We start from the raw sequence: 20863 nt of genomic DNA, 5'->3' as shown, positions 1-20863 counted from the left end.
ACAGCTGCAATCTGCAACCGACTGCGACTAAGCATAGAATATGTACCCCTTCTAGCGAGCTCTAGACCTTAGCAGTCCTGTAGCATTGTTAACACCCTCGTCCCGAAGGTTTTGTTTGGAGCCGACTTGGAACGCAGTGACTGGAAGTTTAGCAAATATATCGCTAAGAACCTAACGGGCCCAATATGTAATTAACATTCTTAGAAACCCATCTGCCTATGCCCGTCCCGTCATGGTGAGTAAACTTGGCGTAATGATAGTACATCATCTCCGAATCCATAGGAGGTACCTAACATACATATTGCCGTTCACCCCACATCTTCCGATTGTAGATTTTTTTACTTGTACTTTTACGATGGCTTGGCGAAATCTACCGACTTTCCTAGTTATTCTTAAGGTACATGCTCCATGTATCTAGGTATTCTTATACCACAAGTCAAGTGGCATAGTGACCCATACCCTATGCCACGTGTTTCGTAAAGGAGACTATGAATATAATATAGAATACAATATAAGACAGTCCCTCAGCATGAACTTAGTATGTATAACATAACTTGTAAGGTAAGACATTTGATGCTCTAAGCGAAGGTGGCTTTGATGCTGGGATTTGGAGAACTACGTCTAGGGAACATTAAAGCAATGCTACCTACTGGTTCAGTTCAGCCCAATCCGAGTGCCTGGTTGGGTCCTATTCCACTATGGTACCTAAGGTATCTAAGGGTACCTAGTCTTGCATCGCATCTCGGTTAGAAATAGTTGGCAGCGGCCTAGTCCCGTCGACGGAGACAATTTGTTAAGCGAACTTTTAGTTTAAATGTTTCCATAACGGCGGTATCTAGATGCATTAAGCATTTAACATATGTATAGGTATGGAAGGTATATGTATACATACAAAATGCATAGTTACTGCATACCTAATATGTATACCTAAGATAGGTAGTTATGTGCTGAAAGTTGAGAATACATATCATATGATTTACGAATCAAATATAAGTTTACACGGCATATCATCATGATTATCAGATGATACATAAAGATTAAGAAGATCTTTGTGGCGCATGCATGGAAACAAGCCGAATCTAGCAAGGTTGTGTTCGGAAACGAAGCGTTCCGCCTCGCTTGTCTGTCCAGGATTACATTTTCGGTCTAGACCAACACGCTTCCAAGGTTCTACCTACATACAAACGTACCTAAGGTAGGTACATATGTACAAAGCTACAAAGCTACAAAGCTAACGATTTGCATTGCTCGCATCGGTGGCGTTTCTAACCAAGGTATGCACATGGCTAACCACTTCATCGGGGGTTTTTCATATATCGATATGTGACAAGATGAGCGCACGGGTCTTACAGTAAGAATAGACGGGCCTAACCATATTAGCAATTTTCATGGAACCGAGTTAAAGAATCGATGAAGATTATTATAAAAAATAAAAAATAAAAATAAAAAAGAGAAGAATCTAAAACTTCGCTTAGTTACACAACATAGAAAACGCCTCAAAAATTCCCCATAATGAACAGGAGAACGGGAAATGAGTTACGGAAAATCACTTGGCGATCTCGGTTCCAACCCTTTTTGCAGCTAATCAATCGCACAAAAGGCTATCCGCACCTTATGGCGAAGCGATTATTTTATCTAGACCCTGGCTTTTGAAATAAATAAGAATAGTAAAATGTGGAGTTTTGTAATAATATCCCGTGATAAAAATAAACCACCCGGGCAGCTTAAGCGAGATATTACATTGCCTCGGTTAGATTTAAGAGAAGCTCATCATCAGTTAGTTATGTAGTAGGTAACTAACCATTCTCCATATCTTAGCTAAGAACCAAGCTTCACCTTTTAGATGAGCCATCTAAGATTAATGATAATCTCTATTAACTCAGATGATTATGCGGTCGTTAATTTCCTAATAATCACATAATGTATATACATAAAACATTAATATCATGAGATGTAGTTCATAAAGCATAACTACAGGCTACTACAACGTAATAGATTTCTAAATGTACCTAATCTATGCAATGTAGAAAATTATGAACAATATAACAAGAGGTCGCTTTCCTACGCCACTTATACCAATAGACTCAAGTCCGAGGGGTTATGTTTCGTACAGCTATTGGCTCCTCCAAATACCAAGAAGCTTAGCTGCAGATGTCTCATTAGAAAATATAACTCAGCATTTCATTCAACAAACAGGTGCCTAGGCGAGTTTGAAAAAAGAATAAATAATCATCTCCTAAACCAGAGTTATTAAAATGGACTTTCTAGGGACTGGCCCCTTAACTGCTTTGTACCTCTATTGACGAAGCACACCCGCTGATGAGGTGCGGCACAGTTGGACAAGCCATTGGACAAAGGTATCAGGGTTCTCCGCGTCAGACGCATTCCTCGCCAATGATGCACCGGCACTCAATCTTCAGAGCACGTCAATTGGCGTGATATGTGACACCTACATAGTACCAAATCACTAGGTAATTGATCAAGAACATACTTCCAAAAGACATCTAATAGTCTACTAATAGTCTACCTAAACTATCTACCAAGGTACCTAATAAGTAATAACCTCTTCAAAACTCCTAAACTCCATCTAAACTCATTCGCGGGCCATGCAATATCATCAAGTCATCATACTATCAATAATCATCTTGGCTCAGCTTGTTGGGGACCAGTTTTCTTCCTTATTGCCTCATAGCTGAGCTCATTAATATCAGCCTCGGTCCCGGCATAGCCCTTAGGCAAATCTCTTCTCAACAATAGCTGCACCAACCGGCTTCCCAGTCACGAACCCACCATTCATGCCTCCGTGTTCGAAAACTTTCTTGCCTCTTAGCCACGTCTCTTTGACACGACCTGCGAACTGGCGGCCTTCCCATGGCGAGCAGCGGTTCTTCCAATGCATACCGGCTGAGTGTAGTGTCCACTCCTCGGTATCATCGAATATGCAAATATCAGCGTCCATGCCGACCTTGAGCGCTCCCTTGCGATGCGATAGTCCAACCTGCTTAGCCGTCGCAGCGCAGCATAGGCGAACGATGTCGGTGATACTCGGAGCTGACTTGCTTCCAGCTGCCGTTCGCTCCTTAGCCGACGTGTAAAGGATGGGTAAACCGAGTCCGACCGATGAGATACCACCCCATGCAGCAAAGAAATCACCGACATTTTTTGCAACCTGAGTCTCGATCTTTTCTTGCTTTCCATTGGTATAAGCTAGGTCAGCCGTCATATCGATACCGGAATCAGAATGGTGCATATGCGGGGCTTCAGTAGTCTGGAGGTAAGGCGGGAGGAGCTTAAGCTCGGGGGTGCAGGGAGAATGGTCAGAGACGATGGTCTTAATGCACGAGTCCGGTGCTGCGAGCTCTTCCCAAAGCCCGTCCTGGTTTAGCTGCTCACGAATCGGTGGGCAGCATTTGTATCTGCAATCACCATCCTCGACACTCTCAGCTGCCAACCCTAGATAATGGAAACAAGTCTCGGCCGTAATGTCGATTCCAGACTTGCGGGCAGCCTTTAGGATCGGGATGGCTTGCGTCGCAGACAGGTGTACGATGTGTAGGTGCAGACCGGGAGCCAGGTGCGCGAGGGAGATAATCTCATCGATTGCATAGGTTTCAAAAGATGGAGGTCGCGACTCGAGAAACGTATTGTATGATTGTAAGTCACCGTGTGGTGCTAAGGGAGGCTCGGAGACTTGTACTGCATCACCAACCGAATCGGAAATCGGAGGGATCATCTCAGCATGGAACATGAGCGTCGTCGGCGTGCCATTAAGCGTTTTCATTGCAAGTGCAATATCCTTAGACGAGATAGCAGGAAACTCTTCGACCTATTGACTCTTGTTAGCGAACCGTCTAGATATTATTGGCTTGTTGTAAGCGCAAACTTACACCCGACTCGATTAGGAAGCCTTTAAAGCCGCGAACACCGGCTTCTACTAGGGGAAGAAGCTCGTCCGCGTTTCCGGGGATAACTCCCCCGTAAAACCCCACATCAACCCAGCATTGGCCCTGGCTAGCAGCGAGCTTCTCCTTGAACCCCGCCAAAGTCGTGGTCGGTGGGATAGCATTGAGCGGCATGTCGACAACGGTAGTCACGCCGCCGGAAGCAGCCGCTCTGGTACCGGTGCTGAACCCTTCCCATTCCGTTCGGCCTGGCTCGTTAAGGTGCACATGAGCATCTACAAGTCCAGGAATCAAGAGTTTGGCGCCATAGTTGATGTATGTCGTTGACGGAACAAACGATGTCTTGGGTAGGATAGTAGGTATAATATCCACGATCTTTCCGGTGGCTGGCGAGATAGATATGGTGGCTGGGGTGAGTAGGAGGCTGTCGTCCGGTAAAGTGATTACCGCCCTCGTTGATACGAGGACGGTTAGTGGTCCGGCATTGGTTCTAGAAGTGACTGTCATTATGTAAGGTCGACCTGTGGATTTTTGATGCTTTTTTTGATGCTACAAGGCTAATCTGCTAACAGACGAAGTGGTAGATTGGCAGACGAAGATAAGGATAGACTAGCAACGAGGACAAAGCAGTACAATATCTGCTTATCACAGTGTCTTTGACTGCAGGTTGGCGGACGAATGATAAGAGAAAGAAGACGAGATAAGGAGAAAGCACGGTATTCAACAAATGATTGAAGGGGGGCATCACAAGTCAGCAGTGATATGCAGAAGTATGTACGATGCTGGTGATGACTGGAATGAAAGTGAATGGATAAGCCCAGAAAGGACAAGACCTACTGACGGGAAGTGTACTACGTGCGGATATATGACGAGAAGATATGAGCAAGCCGAGAAAAGTGAAGGAAGAATGGCAAACGGGTTAATGGATACGATCGAGTAAGCGAAGTTACGTTCAACCTACGGCGTTTCGGATTTTACTTAGAACTAAGCCAGTCAGCAGCGATACCGCTACAACAGATTTCAAGTTCGGGTTCGGCTGGCTCTAGTACGATGGTGCGAGAGTGCGAGCGGTGAATCCGTTGTGTAAGCTGTGGGCTATGGTGGGTTTATAGGCTTAGCCTCGGTAAAGGGGTAGATATCTCGAGAAGGTACTTAATCGAGAAAAGGAAATAGTCGGACTAGCCTGCATCATGCCCTGATTCAAGAGGGTATGACTGCCTAAGAAGATAAGTCAAGAACATGACGGGAATAGGAATTGAGATAAGAGAAAGATGGGAAGTGGTTTAAAGTGGGTGTGGGTGACGATAAGTAAGAGGGTAGGTACATTGAGTAAGTAAAGAGGGAAGAATAAGACCAAGAAAAAAAAAAACTGACGGGACTCCCGAATTGGACAATGGTTGTTATCGGCAAATTCTGATTCGTTCAAGACTCTTTAACCCAGGAAAGGTTATGACTTGCATTAGTTTGATGTCCACTTTTGCCTGTCTGTAAGGGGAATTATGTAACATATTTTAGCCAATAACTAGCCAATACCTGACCATGCTGCCATGTTTATGTTAGTCTAATCAGATCGTTATCGGACCTGACCGGGTTCTACATCAAAGTGGGTTTAAAAGTGTGGGATACAAATACGTGACACAACATCTACAAATTCCATCTTAATTCAGGGGTCATGGTAAAATAAAAAATAAAAAATAAAAATAAAAACCGGCAAATATCGATTTCCACTCACAAGGATTAATACTAGTACCTAGATATCTACCTCATATGCACGCCCAGACAATTGTTCCATCCACAGATCTCTTGTCTTGACGTCCGTGTTACGTCGATATGCCCCAACAGAACGGATGGTGTGGATCATACTAAAGTTACTAAAGTTAACCATAAGTTTCTATCGAGCAATCGTTTCTCGATAAATTCGAGTAAACTTCAAATCAAGCCGTCACCCAACTGGTCACCCAAGTGGTCATCCACGAATGGCTTCATTTCAGCACCGCATCTGGTAACCCCCCCGCGGCCGCCATCGCTATTGTCGGGTTTCGAATATTTATCAAGTAATTTTATAGTAATATATTGTCGGTTGTTTTCGGCTACGAAGGTCTCGACTTTCTATTTTCATGTCCCATCAGGGGCGGTATAATGCTTACGGTCACGTATCAACTCACCAACTCACCTGCTCCACTTCCTAGGTACTAATAATAATAGCCTTTTCGGTGACTACCGCTGTCGTGGACCAATCCAGATAAACATCACCCTTCCGCGGCCCGCGATCATCTAATAAGTGTGGAGTTTAAACTTCAAAACTTTCTACCCACTCACAACAGATATAATCAAAAGACTCACCTAGGTCCACACGCCGGGATGTCATGTCTAGAAGAGTTTTCCCACCCAACCGCTTTAGTCTTTATGAGTGCCTAAGATTAGGGAAAATCTCGTCGCTCCCGTCCGCTAACCGCGAGGCTACTCCGCGCCGGGCCCGAACTACCGGAATCATGACTTTTGCAGTCAAGCATATTTGCACATTCCAGTTTCGATTTACTCGCCTGTATGATTTTCCGATATTATAGAAGCCACCGATTCGGAAAGTCCCATTGGTCTAACCTCGCTAGAGGTACGCTACCCAGAACTGCGTCTCCTCGATGGGGTTTTCGCAACCCCTGGCTTCCTTGCGAAATATTAAGTCATTTAATAAGTAGATCAACTCATTACGTTAGGTACCTATTACGAAATTGTCACAATTTATGCTATTCAGTCTTGGGTTCGGCGCCATTAAAATATCGACCGCAAGCATATCATGTAACTCTAGGTAACTAATTTCTTTGGGAGAGATTATATCCAGGCAAGAAGATGCTAATGAAACAGCCAAACATTCAATGTCTGCTAGACCACTATCAAGGTTCCAATAACAGAGATAGCAGTACTGGTACAAGTACTTTACTAGGTCCTACAAGAATCTAATGTTTCTGTGGATAAAATACCCCAATTACTTGCTTATCTGAACCTTTCTTTGTCCGGCACCTGAACCCATTGCCCCCCTTTATTAGTATGACTTACAGGCTCAATCTAGTTTATGACGCTGATGCAAAGGAAGTAACGAAAGTAGCGTATAGACTGCAATCATCCAACGTCAGTTTTCTCATCTACTTTGAATATAAACGTACACAAGTGTAAAACATACCCATGTTGCTATGAGAAAGTAGTCGCTTCGTGTTGGGCGTAGTTGGCCAGAGACTGGGCTTTGGGAATAGAGACGGAGTAGTATAAAAATAACAGATGCGATCCCACAAACAGAACAACAAATTATGATGCTTAGAACTAAGTTATCGTTTTAATGTATTGCCATGTATGCTATCTGGTCATTAGATGGTAGAGTCGGCATGGCGACCACTTGCGAAAGATTTACTACTGCTTACACTCAAAGCCCTGAAGGACTTGAAGTGAAAAAAAGCCTGATGGATATTAGTGACCCTAAAGGTCGGCTTATCATTCATCACACACGGTACAAGATTGTTATTTAGGAGCAATCGAAACTACGAGGCAGGTAGGTTTCTTCATGTCTGCTCAAATACGGAATCAGGGATTGCCGTTGGGTAATCACCTCATACAAGACATCTAGACATCTTGGCTATACTGTGTATCACAAATAACGTTGTCATCATCATCAACATGAAATAACACTATAGACGGTATTCTTTAGGTATTCTTTAGGTAATCTCTTACTGTTCCTGTTTGCAGACATAATGGAAGCTTGCATATAGGAGGTACGTAAGGATTTCATGCAATTATCAGAATTTTAGACAAGACATTGAGAACAGGGGATATTTTCGGTACGTATAGTTGGGATAGAGTGCTTTGCGTGACAAAGCAGTTTGTTCCATCCCTTTTTCATCTGCCTCGTAGTAGCAAATATTTCGACAGCTTTGGGTTTTTATGGCCCAAATAAATCGCATCATACTTATACGATGGGAAAAATATATGAAATATTATATTTGCCATAATTAATATCTATATCAACCATGTCGATTGTGTATAGTCACCCATCGGGAAACTTAGAGGGCTTCTTCAAGATGCTATCGGATAATTTTGGAACAGAACACTGGGTTATTTCGTTAGCATTTAGGCTCAGCTTTCCATCCCCCCTGAGACACTGGCAGTTATTTTGAGGTTAGGTACGCAGGATGCCATAGACGTGTATATGGTGTAACTCCTCGTCAATCCCCCTATTAACCCAAATCTCGAGACACTGTCCCAGCAACAAACCCACATTGCAACTAGAGAGAAGATAGATTGTGTGTCGGCTGCAGGCGCAGATGCACTTATTAGATAATTCATTCGTGGAGTTCCAAGTATCGGTTTTCCTACGCGAAGTGATCTGAGCACATCTCCGCCAGGAAATAGCTCACGCGCATCGACCTCTCTCGACTCCGAAACTACTTCTAAGGTAGTGGATATGTGTCGCGCCATGAATATCAAAGTGACAAGTGCTGTGCATGCAGCCATCATTCGTGCTACCTCAACATAGCCACAGCACCCGCTCTCTAAGTCGTACGCGGCCTTTGTGCCTGTTGATCTACGTTCTACACTTACCACCGGAAAGTAAAAGTGGCTAAAGAGTTACCGGTGTGTACTTTTCAGGTCTACCCGTATGCATCGATGGCGTTCTTGGTGTCGATGGAGGACCCCGAAAGGATTTTCACACTATTGCACAAGAGTTGCATGCTGTGTATTCTTGGGACCTTATCCGATTTTGGGACCCCAAAGACGGCAGTAGAATAATAGCTAGTTTCCTAGACCTCGCAGAGCCTTACGTGCAACGGACAGCGGCCTTGTTCAAGGCCCCCGTACCGGAGGGGTTTCCACCGGTACAGACACCGGATCTAAGTAGCGTGGGGAATCTAGAAACATACATCCAGAAGGAGTATGTGGTTGAGGATTATACAAAGGTAGAGGTCGTCAATCTTTGGGTAGGGACAAATATGTCAGCACGAAATTTACAATTTCACGTGTGGAGCTGGGAGGGCGAATTAACGCTTACAACATGCTTCAACACCGGCTTCTATAAGCAGGAATTTGTGGTTCGGGTACTGGACGAGTTGATTGAAGAGCTTCTAGTAAGGTGTGAAATTAAGAAGGTTTAAACAATGGCCTCCTGAAATATACTATATTATAGTAGAACCAGAAACGTGCTCTTCATCAGATATACTTGTTGGCTATTTCAGATCCGTACTCTTAGCCACTTCCTCCCATTCATCACAAACCTTCAACATATCCGCACATTTGGCCCTGATCCTTTCCCAGCCATCCGTCCCTAAAGGAACCCGAAGTGGTACAGTCCTACCAGCCGCCACGCCAGTGCCTTTTACCAAATCAATCATGATTGAAACTGCCTTGGAAGGATCCCCCGGCTCGTTGCCGATTATGCCAGCTTCCACAGCCCTCACAGCAGTATTGAAGCCGGCGTAGTCTTGCTGACGTGGGCCTACATTCCTTATATTCTTAAAGGCACTCGTGCGGAAATAGCCAGGCTCGACAATCAACAACTTCAATCCTGGGGCAATAATGGCAAGTTCTTTAGCAAGACATTCGATCGCACCTAAACAAAATAATCATTAGTGAATGGCTTCCTAGTAATCTGGAAAACAGTGAGAAGAAGGATAACCGAACCTCCGAGGGCAAATTTAGATGAGCAATATCCAGCAGCGCTGGGATCAGCATGCCACGCTGCTTGTGAGCTCATATATAGAAGCGTGCCTGTTCCCCTAGCTCGCATTTGAGGCAGAAGTGCGCGAGTAATGTTCAGTGGACCGTGGAAATTAGTCTTGAAGATATTTTCCATATCTTCTTGTCTACTCTCTGTCAGCAGGTCACAATTTGTAGTTAATCGCACTGGCATCTATTATACCCACGTCAATTCTTCGATGGCGCTGCTTAGAATATAGCCGGCATTATGCACCACTACATCAATACCGGATGGATACAAATTCCAGGCATCAGCCATCTTAGCCTTAATAACGTCTGGTGGCGCTGTCACGTCGAGGTCCAAGATTGTCGCCCCAGTATCTTTGAGATGAGCAAGTCTTTTCTCGGCATCGCGACCAGTGGCAATGACATTGTCTCCTTGTTCGCGAAGTTGGCGGACAAATATAGCACCGAAACCACTAGAGCATCCGGTAATTAACCAAGTCTTGAGTGTTTGGGCCATCGTGTTGTATGCTTTGACTGGGTGGTAATACTGTATACGATGTTAGAACGATCATCTAAGAAGTCAAGGTAGCTGTAGTTAATGGCAGACATTTATAATCAAGCAGTGCATTAGCTTATAAGATGTAGAAATTAATAAGATATATGGATTTGTAACACCGGGTGGGCAACTATATTTAGACAACGGCGGCTATTAGACCTATCATTTGTCAATACCTATAAAGGCTACCTAGATTAGGACCTCGGTTTAAAAAGAGGAAGGGCATAAATAGTACTAATCCATAAGCACCATAATATCCATGTCCACTCATCGCACTGTTGGCTATACTGTGCCGTCGTGAATATACCAATAGCTCCCCCAATGTTGAACAAAACTAATCGAATCAACCAGAACTCGATATGCCAGAATTCTGGACAAACGAGCGACCAGAATAATACGAAAATCGCTACGCTCCAACGAGACAGAGTCTCGCCATATAAGAGCGGCATAGTTTTGCGACCACGCGCTCTATCTCCTGCAATATCAGGAAAATCCTGCGCATGTATTGTGGTCATAATAACAGCAGCCATAACTGTATACCACCTGCATAGAATCCGGCCTTCCTCCTCATCTATCTGTCCGTTAAATAGCACTGTAACAGCTCCCCAAGCAAAGCACGTCAGTCCTGCTGCATTAAGCGCATTTCGTAGTAATGGGCCATCACTGCCGCCCTCGAGATCATTATAGAGCCAAATCATCGTCATTAGGGTAAGACTAGGTACACAGCTCTGAAGAGGGAAACTGATCCCAATTGTGCGGACATACTGCAAAACACGAGTTAGCACGATCAATGCCTCCTTTAGCTAAGATATGGATATATTTTAAAAGGTAATTAATTGCCTTAGCACTATTTTTCGAGCCACTCTGGGTTGTGATTTGAGCCATGATGAGTTTTATTCCCAGTCTTTTGAGGAGCTTCGCTTTTGCTCGTGGTTATCCCCAACTTCAAAATACCATGACCACGTTTTAATATACTAAGAACAACTCATAAGCTTTTGCTACCGGACTACCTTCCATCTAGGCAGACCTCAACCGACCAGGTTGTCCCCCAAATGCCTTCTTGATATTCATAGCTTCACCGATATCTTCCTCTATACCTAGGCTAGAAACACGAGTAGGATTATGTGAATCGAGACACAATTCAATCGTAACTGTTACACTTATAATCGTATGAAGGATCCTTCCTGCATCATTAATTAAAGGCAGGGTTATGCGGGATTTTGGTAATGTTGATTAGTGATGATAGAGCGGTCTAAAAGGGGCTTCTCACCTCATCGTGTCCTTGTGTACCTACACCTAAATTCATCCTACTCTGGCGGTAAGTCTCTGACTGTACTTCTTCCGAGACACTGTACTACACAGGCATCAGGCTACTACAATTCCAACAATATATCGATGTTAATTGCACATGTATGAAGTTACCGCCTGACACCTAGGCATTTTCACCATCAAGGCGATGAAATCTTTCTCCTCGAATTGTGACCACCGTTGGGATTCACATTACATTTTCATTACCCTTCCTATAAACGAGTAGCCCAAAATTTGCGCTTCAATAGCAATATAGTACTGACTTCGTCCAAAACTATACGAATACCTTGCTGTAATTTGTCATGCAACCCTATCATATCAAAGTAGCTCTTACTTTCTGCTGCTGTTCTATGCTATTTGTAAAAGCGCTACTTGGTTATTTAATGAAGCTTCCATGCTTTTCTTTATACGTAAATGGAGTTTTACTTTCCAGTCTTGAGTTTGTGAGTTTGTATCCGAACACTTGACACGATGGGCAGTTTAGACTAAATATATGACCTTGTAGGTTTTATTGCGCATTGTATATTTGCTAGCAGTCCACCATTTAGCTAGATACCTGGGTCCGCTCTTAGCAGCATGTACGGATTGGTATACAGTATATTGAATCTCAAGTGACGATCGTCATATTGAATTTTACTTGTGGCATCAGAAGTACGGCAAGTATTTTGGCATGTAACTACTGACTCTTTAATTCTTATGATACTAACATACTATTAGGCATATACGTAGGTTTCGGTCCGAATCGCCTATATATCAATTCAGGAACCGCATCACTTGATCTTCATAATCTAAGATCTAATACGTCCAAGTCGACGGTTTATGGGTCGTTCAAGAAGTTCTTTAGTGAAATGTCACTCACCAATATTAATTATAAGGTACATACATTTCGTCGCCGGGTTAATCAGAAAACCTCGACCCCGTCTGTCGTTAAGGATCTTGAAGATAGGTTACACCCCATGTTGACTACCTTGTGAATACCATCCATCAAAGCATTGAGCACGGGGATGTTAATCAATGTAGCAAATGGAGCGTCGGTCAAAATATGTTGAGTCTGGTAGCATATTGTGTAGTTGACATCATGGGGGACGTAACATTCAGTCGGCACTGAAATGTTCAGCGGGATGAGAAAAACAGGAACTTGGTCCACAGCCTCTCCAAGGCGGTCGCCGGTATCTACCTCACTGGGTATATACAACTAGCGTAGACAATTGAAAACTTTGAGTAATCATTGAAACTGATCTGAGACTGGTATTCATCTCATCAAGACGAGGTTATTTGATAGCTGTCATACACATCCCTCACATCACGCAAGATTCCAACAACCCGCTAATCCCACCGATACCCCCAAAATAACCAGACCACATAAGACCTATTGTAGGCCAAGACTACGAAGTCGATCCGTAAGTATGCTAAGTTGCATCTGATTCTCACCGTCTACTCCCTCCGCCTTCTGAAGCTTCTCCGCCGCGGCTATTAAGGGCTCCACAAACCGCTGCCCCACTGCTGCCCCCATGCCGGCCGGTACGAGCTCCTTAAAGCCGATAAATAGGAAGTAGGCGAAGTTCGCAACTTGTAGGAGGAATAGGTTGTTTTGAGCCCAAAAGTCAATTAGCGCCTCGGGGCTCGATTCGTTTAAGGACAGCATATCGGGGAATAAGAAATATTGTAGTCGTTCAATGACGTCAGGGGAAGAGAACTGATTGGATCGCTTGCTTTCCCTGGCGGCGATGAGCTCTTCTTTTAGCCACGTGATCGCACATGCTTTGAGAGACGCAAACATGCAGTTCTCTAATAGATCCTCGAGGATTTCTAATCGGTTATGGTCGTCAGGCTCGGAGTGGAGAAGAGTGCCAGCAAATGATGTGGCGGCGTTCCTGACTTGAATGTCCGGATGGAATACTGAGATGAGCGTCAGATTATGGTGATAGGCCATTAGATTTGTATAATCTTCAGCTTTTACTAGTTTCCGATATTCGAGTCCGAGTCCGATAGCTAGTAAAGCATCGGCGATTCCCGGACTAGCAAGAATCTCTGACTGCATTTCCCTGCCAAGAAATCGCCCGAGTATCGAGGCATGGTCCGGGAATATGTGCATCTCGGGCCAAGGGCTATCTGAGCCGAAGACGTCTCTCGAGAATAACCAGTAGGCGATAAGACACACGGACCCACCCGGGGAGTAGTGTATATCATCCACCGAGGAAAAGTCGTCGAAAGCTGCCAGGGGATCTCTATGAACTGGACCTTCGGAAATACTCTTTACGAACTGTTTTGAGCAATTACTTAGACCGAGATCACGTAGTAAGGCCTAAGCGATGTTAGCTCTAGTAGAATATTGAGTAGGAGGTGGTGGGTAAACTTACAACAAGATGTCCTACTACTGCATCTCGTTTTTGTAGTTCCTCGTTTTCCCTAAACGCTTCAATCGTCGTCTTCTTACCTGGAACATTCTTTTGCGGGTGGTATACCTCCAGAAGTCGAGGTGACCATAGCATGTCGTATGCATTTACATATCGCTGTAAGATACACGTAACAAAAGCTTGTAGTAGCTTCTGCTGCATGGCTTCCTCTTTTGGATCCTCCTGCTCAGCCTCAGGATCGGGCGCATTCTTAGAATCATCTCCATCTTGATCGGGATTGGCCACATTAATGCTAGATTTCCTAGAGGGTAAGGGTGGCCTTTTACGGCCTGAGAGCGAATAGACTAGATTTATTACGGAGGCAGTCATCTCCGGTGTGGGCTGATAGGCCTCGAACACCTTCACTAGCGATGGCCCCAGAAATCGAGAGGGGTACTTTGTCTTGATACGCTGGTGAAGAATCGCGAGCATGCCAAGTAGAGTGATGAATTTCCCCGGTATTTTGGAGTCCGGGATGAGTCCGGGTTCCTCCACATCGACGACTACTTCGTCATTCCAGGCGACAGTAAGACCCTCCAGCGCCTCCATAACTTTAATGACGACTTCGCGGGGGTTTCCTAAACGGGCCACCGTCTCGAGACATGTTTCCGAGCCATCGATGTTCAGTAGCATCTGTACCAGATCCCAACCAATTTCTTGCGTGAGATCGGCATCTTGGAGGACTTCATTTAAGGCCGGTAAGATTTCTGGAGAAGTAACATGGTATTGGAGGATGGTGAGATATGTAAAGCGGTCTTCCTTGGACGCTTCTTGTATAGCCTTTATAGATTCCGACAGTTCAGACATGTTAATGTAATATTTTGTAACTAACATATATGATGTATATAGTCTCGTCGGAGTTGGATGAGTGATTATGACAAGAGATAGGCACGGTGGGTTAGAAACGAGGCTTTGTGGCTTAATGTTGAACAAACTGAATGTTGTGGACTCGGGCTGGCTGGAAGCTGTTAGCTAGTTGTAATGCCTGCCACCTGCAATGACGTGGGTGAGGGGACAGTGTAAACATGTACAAAGCACAGTGTATACAGTCCCATAAAAAACAGTATCGTACCAGACTTAGAAGTTGTTATGGTGGTTTTATTAGTGCGTTTCCCTTGCAGTAGCGCCCGCATCTCGCAACTTCCAGATATATTATACAGTGTGAAAAAAGATGCAGCTATCAGTTCATGATCGTCTTTTATTAACTCCGACAAAGTAATTCACAGGCAGATCAAGAACTTTAGGTATCTTAATCATACCCCTTTTACTATACATAATACCAAATGTCCGTTTCAACGAGATTCGTAATACACATAATCGGTGAGCTATTTAGCAATTACCTATCAGATTAGACTTCTCACATCTTACTCAAAATCACAATTTATCCAAGACATTCTTTGCCAGCAATCCAACGAGGATCGTGTTAATGGTATCGGTGCATCAATGCAAGTATATACAAGGAAGTGTTCAAATCCAATATGACACAAATTCTGATCAGAAGCCTAAATAAGAATAGCCGATCTCATACGCCTGATGATTCATATTCCAGCGACCATTCGCAAACATTGAGATTCCTATCTCGAGCAAAACCATACGCTCACAGGTTGTGAGGTCCTGACCTCATTATCTACCGGGCCGCAGAGACTACGGCCGTCGATTTTTTCTTTTTTCAAACATTTAAACTATTATGATTTCTAAAATCATAAAAGTAAAGGTAACAGTACGCAACCCCAGATGAGAAGCGTCATAGCTTTCATTGATGGGGCTTCTGCTGTCGGTGTCGGGCCAGGTATTTGAGTCTGGCTGATTGATGGTGTGATAGTCGGTATTTCCCATGCAATACTATAAGATTCGTCGCTCGGCGATCCGGCAGCGGTTATCAATGTCGTGAGGGTGGGGGGTACCTCCGCTGTCTGTAGTATACTTATATCGGAAAGGACATGGACCGTGACAACCGGTTCGTCGAAGTCTACAGAGTCTGCAGATGAAGATGTGCGCGCAGGTGGCGTAACAATGCTCCTCGATAAGGAGGTAGTAAAAGTAGGAATGAATTCCTTTGTTGTCGACTCCGGCTCCGGCTTTGGCGGATCAATTACTTCCTTAGCATTGGCCCATGTATCGACCAGACATTCAGACATCAACTGATTATCAACTAAACGTCCATCTTTTTTCGACGGCGTCAAGCTTAGGATATCAGAGGTCTCGATGTTGCCAGCGCCCCAACCAACTATGCCTACGAAGACGTCCGAGTTGTCGTTGATAAGTGTGTTTTGCGCACAAAACATCTTAAGACACTACCCAACCTTATTAGAAACACGTAACGGCTAATATAGACGATAGAATGAGAAGATATGTAGCTAAAACTTACAGAAGAATCTTGCGACGCACCGGTCTGGCTGACGAGACCTTTCCTCCCCTTTTTCCTCAGGAACTTCGCAAGGTCCGTGAACGCATCAGTGTTATCCGTTGAACACTGCTTGTTCGTCCCCGAGCCGTCCTTATCTAAATAAGCATGGATATCCAAGAGCAGATTATCTGTTGATCCGTCAGGGTTCGTGATATCTAGCAATTGCTCCGCACCGCCGTCCTTGGTTAGTGTCGCCACGCCATCGGAATTTGATCCAGGAAGCAGTATCATCTGCTTCGTCGCGCCCGCTTTTCTAATAGCCGTGACAACTTGCTGGCAAGTCTTCGCCCACGTATCGACATCGATGTCGTGCGGCTCGTTCATGAGCTCGAAGACAACCTTATCCTCGTCGGAGTACTTCTTCGCCAACTGTTCCCAGAGATTGACGAACTGGTCATCCGTCGGTCCACCCTGTCCGATGATCTTGCCGTTCCATCGAGCGTAGTTGTGGATATCGATCATACAGTATGCGCCGGTGGCGAGACAAGCCTGCATCAATCGGTCATATTTATCAAAGTTGTTGCTATCGAGCTTTCCGCCTAAATTGTCGTTGACGAGAAACTGCCATGATGTTGCTGAGTAGACTCGTTAGTCATATTTAAGTTAAGACATCTTGAATGGTGGTCATACGCATTCTCAGTATATTGATGGCGTCATCTCCGACAAAGTGCCACATTTGAGTAACTCCATCGTCAGGAAGTTTTGCGGAGTCTAAAGGACATGTTCCCTTTCATTATGTTAACCTGGAACCTCAATTATAGCTTCGGTTATCCTTACATCGTTCTTACACCCGAATTCGCCTCCCGCAATAGAAACTCCCTTGAAATATCATGTTAGCATTGATCGTTGTATAAGCTGTAAGTGGCTACGTACTAGAAATTGAACCTTTGCAAGGACAACACGCGCCGCGGCCAACAAGAAAATCGACTTCTTAAAGTACATTTCTTAATAAAAGCTTCTTACGAATTGAACATAAGGAAAGTCAAGAGGCGAAAAAAGAAAAAGAAATGAATGGAGGTCCCGCCGTCGAATGAATGCAATGTGATATGGTAGCAAGAATGAAAATGCAAAGAAAATAGATGACAACTGAGAGAGTAAGGCTAAAGGAAACGAAGCAAGGAAACAAATGCAGATGGCAATCCCATCTTCTCGGCGAAGGATGTCCTGCATCACTGGGCATCAGCCATATAAAGGGAAGAGTCAATCCATCAGGTCGCGTAATCGGGTTAGAGTGAGCCCATGATCGGTCACTTTCGCGGGTGGGATTTCAGGAGGTTTAAACCTGCGGCGTTTCGCATATAGAGTAGACCTACTAAACCTTCAAAACTACCTGACCGAATAGGTTAACCCATCAAGGTATGTTGATTCCATATATCTATCTACGGCATAGCCTCCACGCCTTTTTTTTTTCTTTTTTGATTGCGAGCCGTCGTGTTACCAACGAAAGCTATATTACAAGTCTTATGATTCCTTAAGAGATACAGTTTAACTAAACGGTATTACAAACTACCTAGGTAGCGATGAGATTATTTTTCATAATATTTCTCATCTCTACGACTCTTTACTTAGACACTCAAATGCGGATAAATTTACACAGAAATTGGATAGGAACACATATATGCCTAGCCTATTATGTATATGACGGTTCACTTTGAGACCTTGAAACATTGAAACATGCTAAAAATTGCCAGCTTCCCAAGATATCCAACTGCGCCGCCCGGCTGCAGTAGAGCCAATCAAGCAATACCCAATGACCCAACGTTTTCCATCATTCCATTCATGACCTTACATCCCTAACTAATACATACATTCATAACTAGTTACACGCATACATAATACCTAGGTAAGTTATTCTGAAAGAAAATGAAAGAAAGTGAAAGGAATAAAAGTTAAGAATAAAACATATGCCATGTGTTTTCTATCCGAACGTCTAGTTCTAGTATTACAACCAGGCCCTGTTGGTAAAAATCTAGGTAGTAATAACATGCAAATCAATCAAGAAAACTACAAGCTAAGAATAAACCCATAAAAAAGAAAATCCATCAATCCTCCCACTCCTCATCGTATTGGTCGATCAACCGGTTTTCGTCCTCACGGTTACTTCGACCCCTTCCGGATGGTGATCCCGATACGTAGTGATATCCTCTCCGGTTCGGGAGGAGCCGAGCGCAAGAGGAGGTGGCCATGACGAAGAAATCCTATGTTTAGCAGTAACAATTAGCTTCAAGTTCTGTTTTATATCTTCCCATCGTAATCGTGATCGTAGAATAGAACAAGCACTTACACAGATGAAACTCCAAACACTGGCCCATAGTGAGTAGTTTGGCAATTGTTTCCAGCCCCGGGCGTGGGCTACTGTGCGCTGGTAAAATATACCGCCGAGGAGGTATACCAGTACGGCGATGGCAAAGATGATTAGGAACACGGAACCTGGCCCCACGCTTCCCGGCTTGTGCGGCTCTACGCCTGCACATGCGTGCTGTGACTTGACCTTGAATACGTATGAACACTCTTCCGGATCTGTCGCGATGAAGGAGACTTGAGCTGCGCCAGCACCAGCGTCTCTGTCACAACTGAAGAATATGGTGGTCGACTTTCTTCGCTTCGGTTCGTCCGTCTCTTTGGAGGATTTCCGGGTGCTAGTCGCGAGTGCCGTTTTCGTAGGCGCCGGTGTATCTTCTTCGCGCTCGAAATCGGATCCCTTATGGGCCGCGCCTTCGTGGACAGAAGAACTCCTACTTTCGAGATCTGCATCCCTCTTCACGCTCTTTCCGCATGGCGATCCTCCCGTATATTGTAGAACCAGCTCCTTGCCTCTCGATATTAGAGCGCCGGACTGCAGACCCAGACTATATATGTCACCCTTGGAGGTATAATACGCGCTGACATTCTTCCACTGACTCGGCTCCACGCCGATCACTTCGTCAACAGGCTCTACCACGGCAGCGCAGATGTTCAATGTGAAGTTGAACCCGTAATCATAGCCCTTAGCATGGTAGTCCACTAGCGGGGCTCCGTTGCTATGCGCGGGCTTAGACCCGTCGGAATTCTTCTTAAGGGCTATGTCGGGCCGCAAATCGAAGAAGGCGCCTGATGTTGATGACGCGGTACACGCTGTTGAAGTTGTCGTCTTGTCGGCATCAGCGGCAAGTGAGGTAGAAGTGAGGCAAAGGAGGGAGAGTAATGTCGGACATATATATGTCGAGCCAGAAGAGAAGCGCATGGTTGCGAGATAGGCTATGGCTAAAGAGGTATGGAGCACGGTTGGTTTTCTTTTCGGTCGGAGAAATGCGCTGGATGCGCTACGCAGATATCGAAAAAGAACCTAGACATAAACTATTGTATATCGAAACCTTTAATGCAATAATATCGATTTCGATGGGGTGTTGGTTCAATTGTTCGTTTATTCATGAAGTTCGTGTCTTTTTTTTTTCTTACAAAGTTGTTCTAAACATTCAAAGATTCAATAAGCCAAGTTGTCGATTTGCCGTCTAAGCCGCTATTACCTATTCTTAGCGCAACTCGACATCCACGGACCCCTGACCTAATGGAAGATCATCGAGAGTGGTACGTACTTCGTTTGTACGGATTACACGAGTAACTCTAACCACACAGTAAAATTCTCCTAAAAAAACAGCAAAATCAATTTCACGTGAGATAAGCCACTATAAGCCACCACAAGCCACCACAAACCACCATGTACGGCCATTTAAAAAATGGCTAGTTTACCCAACCCCATACTTATGCTCCACTTGCATTGTAACCGAATATATTTTTCGTAAGTTTTTATTTTTTTTTAAAATTTAAAAAAAATATAAATAAAAATAAAATAAAATATAAATAAAATAATAAAAAATAATATATAAAATATATAAAATTAATATATTTATATTATATAATAAAAATAAATAAAAATAAATAAAAATAAATAAAAATAAATAAAAATAAATAAAAATAAATAAAAATAAAACTTATTAATTATATTACGTAATATTTTTATTTATTTTATTTTATTTTATTTTATTTTATTTTATTTTAAATTTTCTTTTTTATTTTTATTTTTTTAAAAAAATTAATAAATTATAAAAAAATGTAAAAAAATAAATAAAAACAAAAAAAATTTTAAATATTTTAATTTTATTTTATAATTAATTTTATACATTTTATTTTCATTTTATATTAAATTTTAAAATAAATATATTAAAAATTATTTTTTTGTTTAAAATATTTATGGTTATAATGCAAGTGGAACATATTCATAAGGTTAAGTAAACGGGCCATTCTTTTCAAATGGCCGTGCGTGGTGGCGCGTGGTGGCTCGTGGTGGCGTATCTCACGTGAAAATGATTTTGCTGTTTTTTTAGGAGAATTTTACTGTGTGGTTAGAGTTACTCGGATTACACGTTTTAGCTGCCGCTACTCTGAAGATACTCTTTCATCATTGGTCACTTGGTAGTGGAACCTTAGTATTCTGCTCACTTTGATTGGTCAAGATGCCGTTGAAACGAGAGAACCTTAAAATTACCTAGGTACATCAATAGGTCCAATATACCTAGATACCTAGGTACATCAATAGGTCCAATATACCTAGATACCTAGGTACATAAGG

At 43.5% G+C, this 20863-nt stretch overlaps 4 protein-coding genes across 4 annotated transcripts; all 4 read right to left on the bottom strand.

Moving 5' to 3' along the window:
• Nucleotides 1-2731: 2731 nt before the first annotated feature.
• Nucleotides 2732-4409, bottom strand: GL218_04739 (Allantoinase; the record flags this gene model as incomplete). Its single annotated transcript, XM_033581360.1, has 2 exons — nt 2732-3826; nt 3888-4409. The coding sequence occupies 2 exons, from the start codon at nt 4407-4409 to the stop codon at nt 2732-2734; spliced, it is 1617 nt and encodes a 538-aa protein (XP_033435329.1).
• A 4703-nt stretch (nt 4410-9112) lies between these two features.
• Nucleotides 9113-10104, bottom strand: GL218_04738 (uncharacterized protein; the record flags this gene model as incomplete). The annotated part of the gene is made up of 3 exons (XM_033581359.1): nt 9113-9495; nt 9567-9748; nt 9809-10104. The coding sequence occupies 3 exons, from the start codon at nt 10102-10104 to the stop codon at nt 9113-9115; spliced, it is 861 nt and encodes a 286-aa protein (XP_033435328.1).
• Nucleotides 10105-12820: 2716 nt separating this feature from the next.
• GL218_04737 (Endoglucanase EG-II) lies at nt 12821-17196 on the bottom strand (the record flags this gene model as incomplete). The annotated part of the gene is made up of 7 exons (XM_033581358.1): nt 12821-13756; nt 13812-14674; nt 15772-16141; nt 16216-16829; nt 16885-16981; nt 17032-17073; nt 17128-17196. The coding sequence occupies 7 exons, from the start codon at nt 17194-17196 to the stop codon at nt 12821-12823; spliced, it is 2991 nt and encodes a 996-aa protein (XP_033435326.1).
• Nucleotides 17197-18296: 1100 nt separating this feature from the next.
• On the bottom strand, nt 18297-19477 carry GL218_04736 (uncharacterized protein; the record flags this gene model as incomplete). Its single annotated transcript, XM_033581357.1, has 2 exons — nt 18297-18452; nt 18539-19477. The coding sequence occupies 2 exons, from the start codon at nt 19475-19477 to the stop codon at nt 18297-18299; spliced, it is 1095 nt and encodes a 364-aa protein (XP_033435271.1).
• Nucleotides 19478-20863: the final 1386 nt, after the last annotated feature.

Source organism: Daldinia childiae, assembly GCF_008694065.1.
Source record: "Daldinia childiae strain JS-1345 chromosome Unknown Scaffold4, whole genome shotgun sequence".
NCBI classification, from domain to species: Eukaryota; Fungi; Ascomycota; class Sordariomycetes; order Xylariales; family Hypoxylaceae; genus Daldinia; species Daldinia childiae.
The sequence above is the reverse complement of the archived record's forward strand: the minus strand, read 5'-3'. Positions and strand labels throughout refer to the sequence as shown.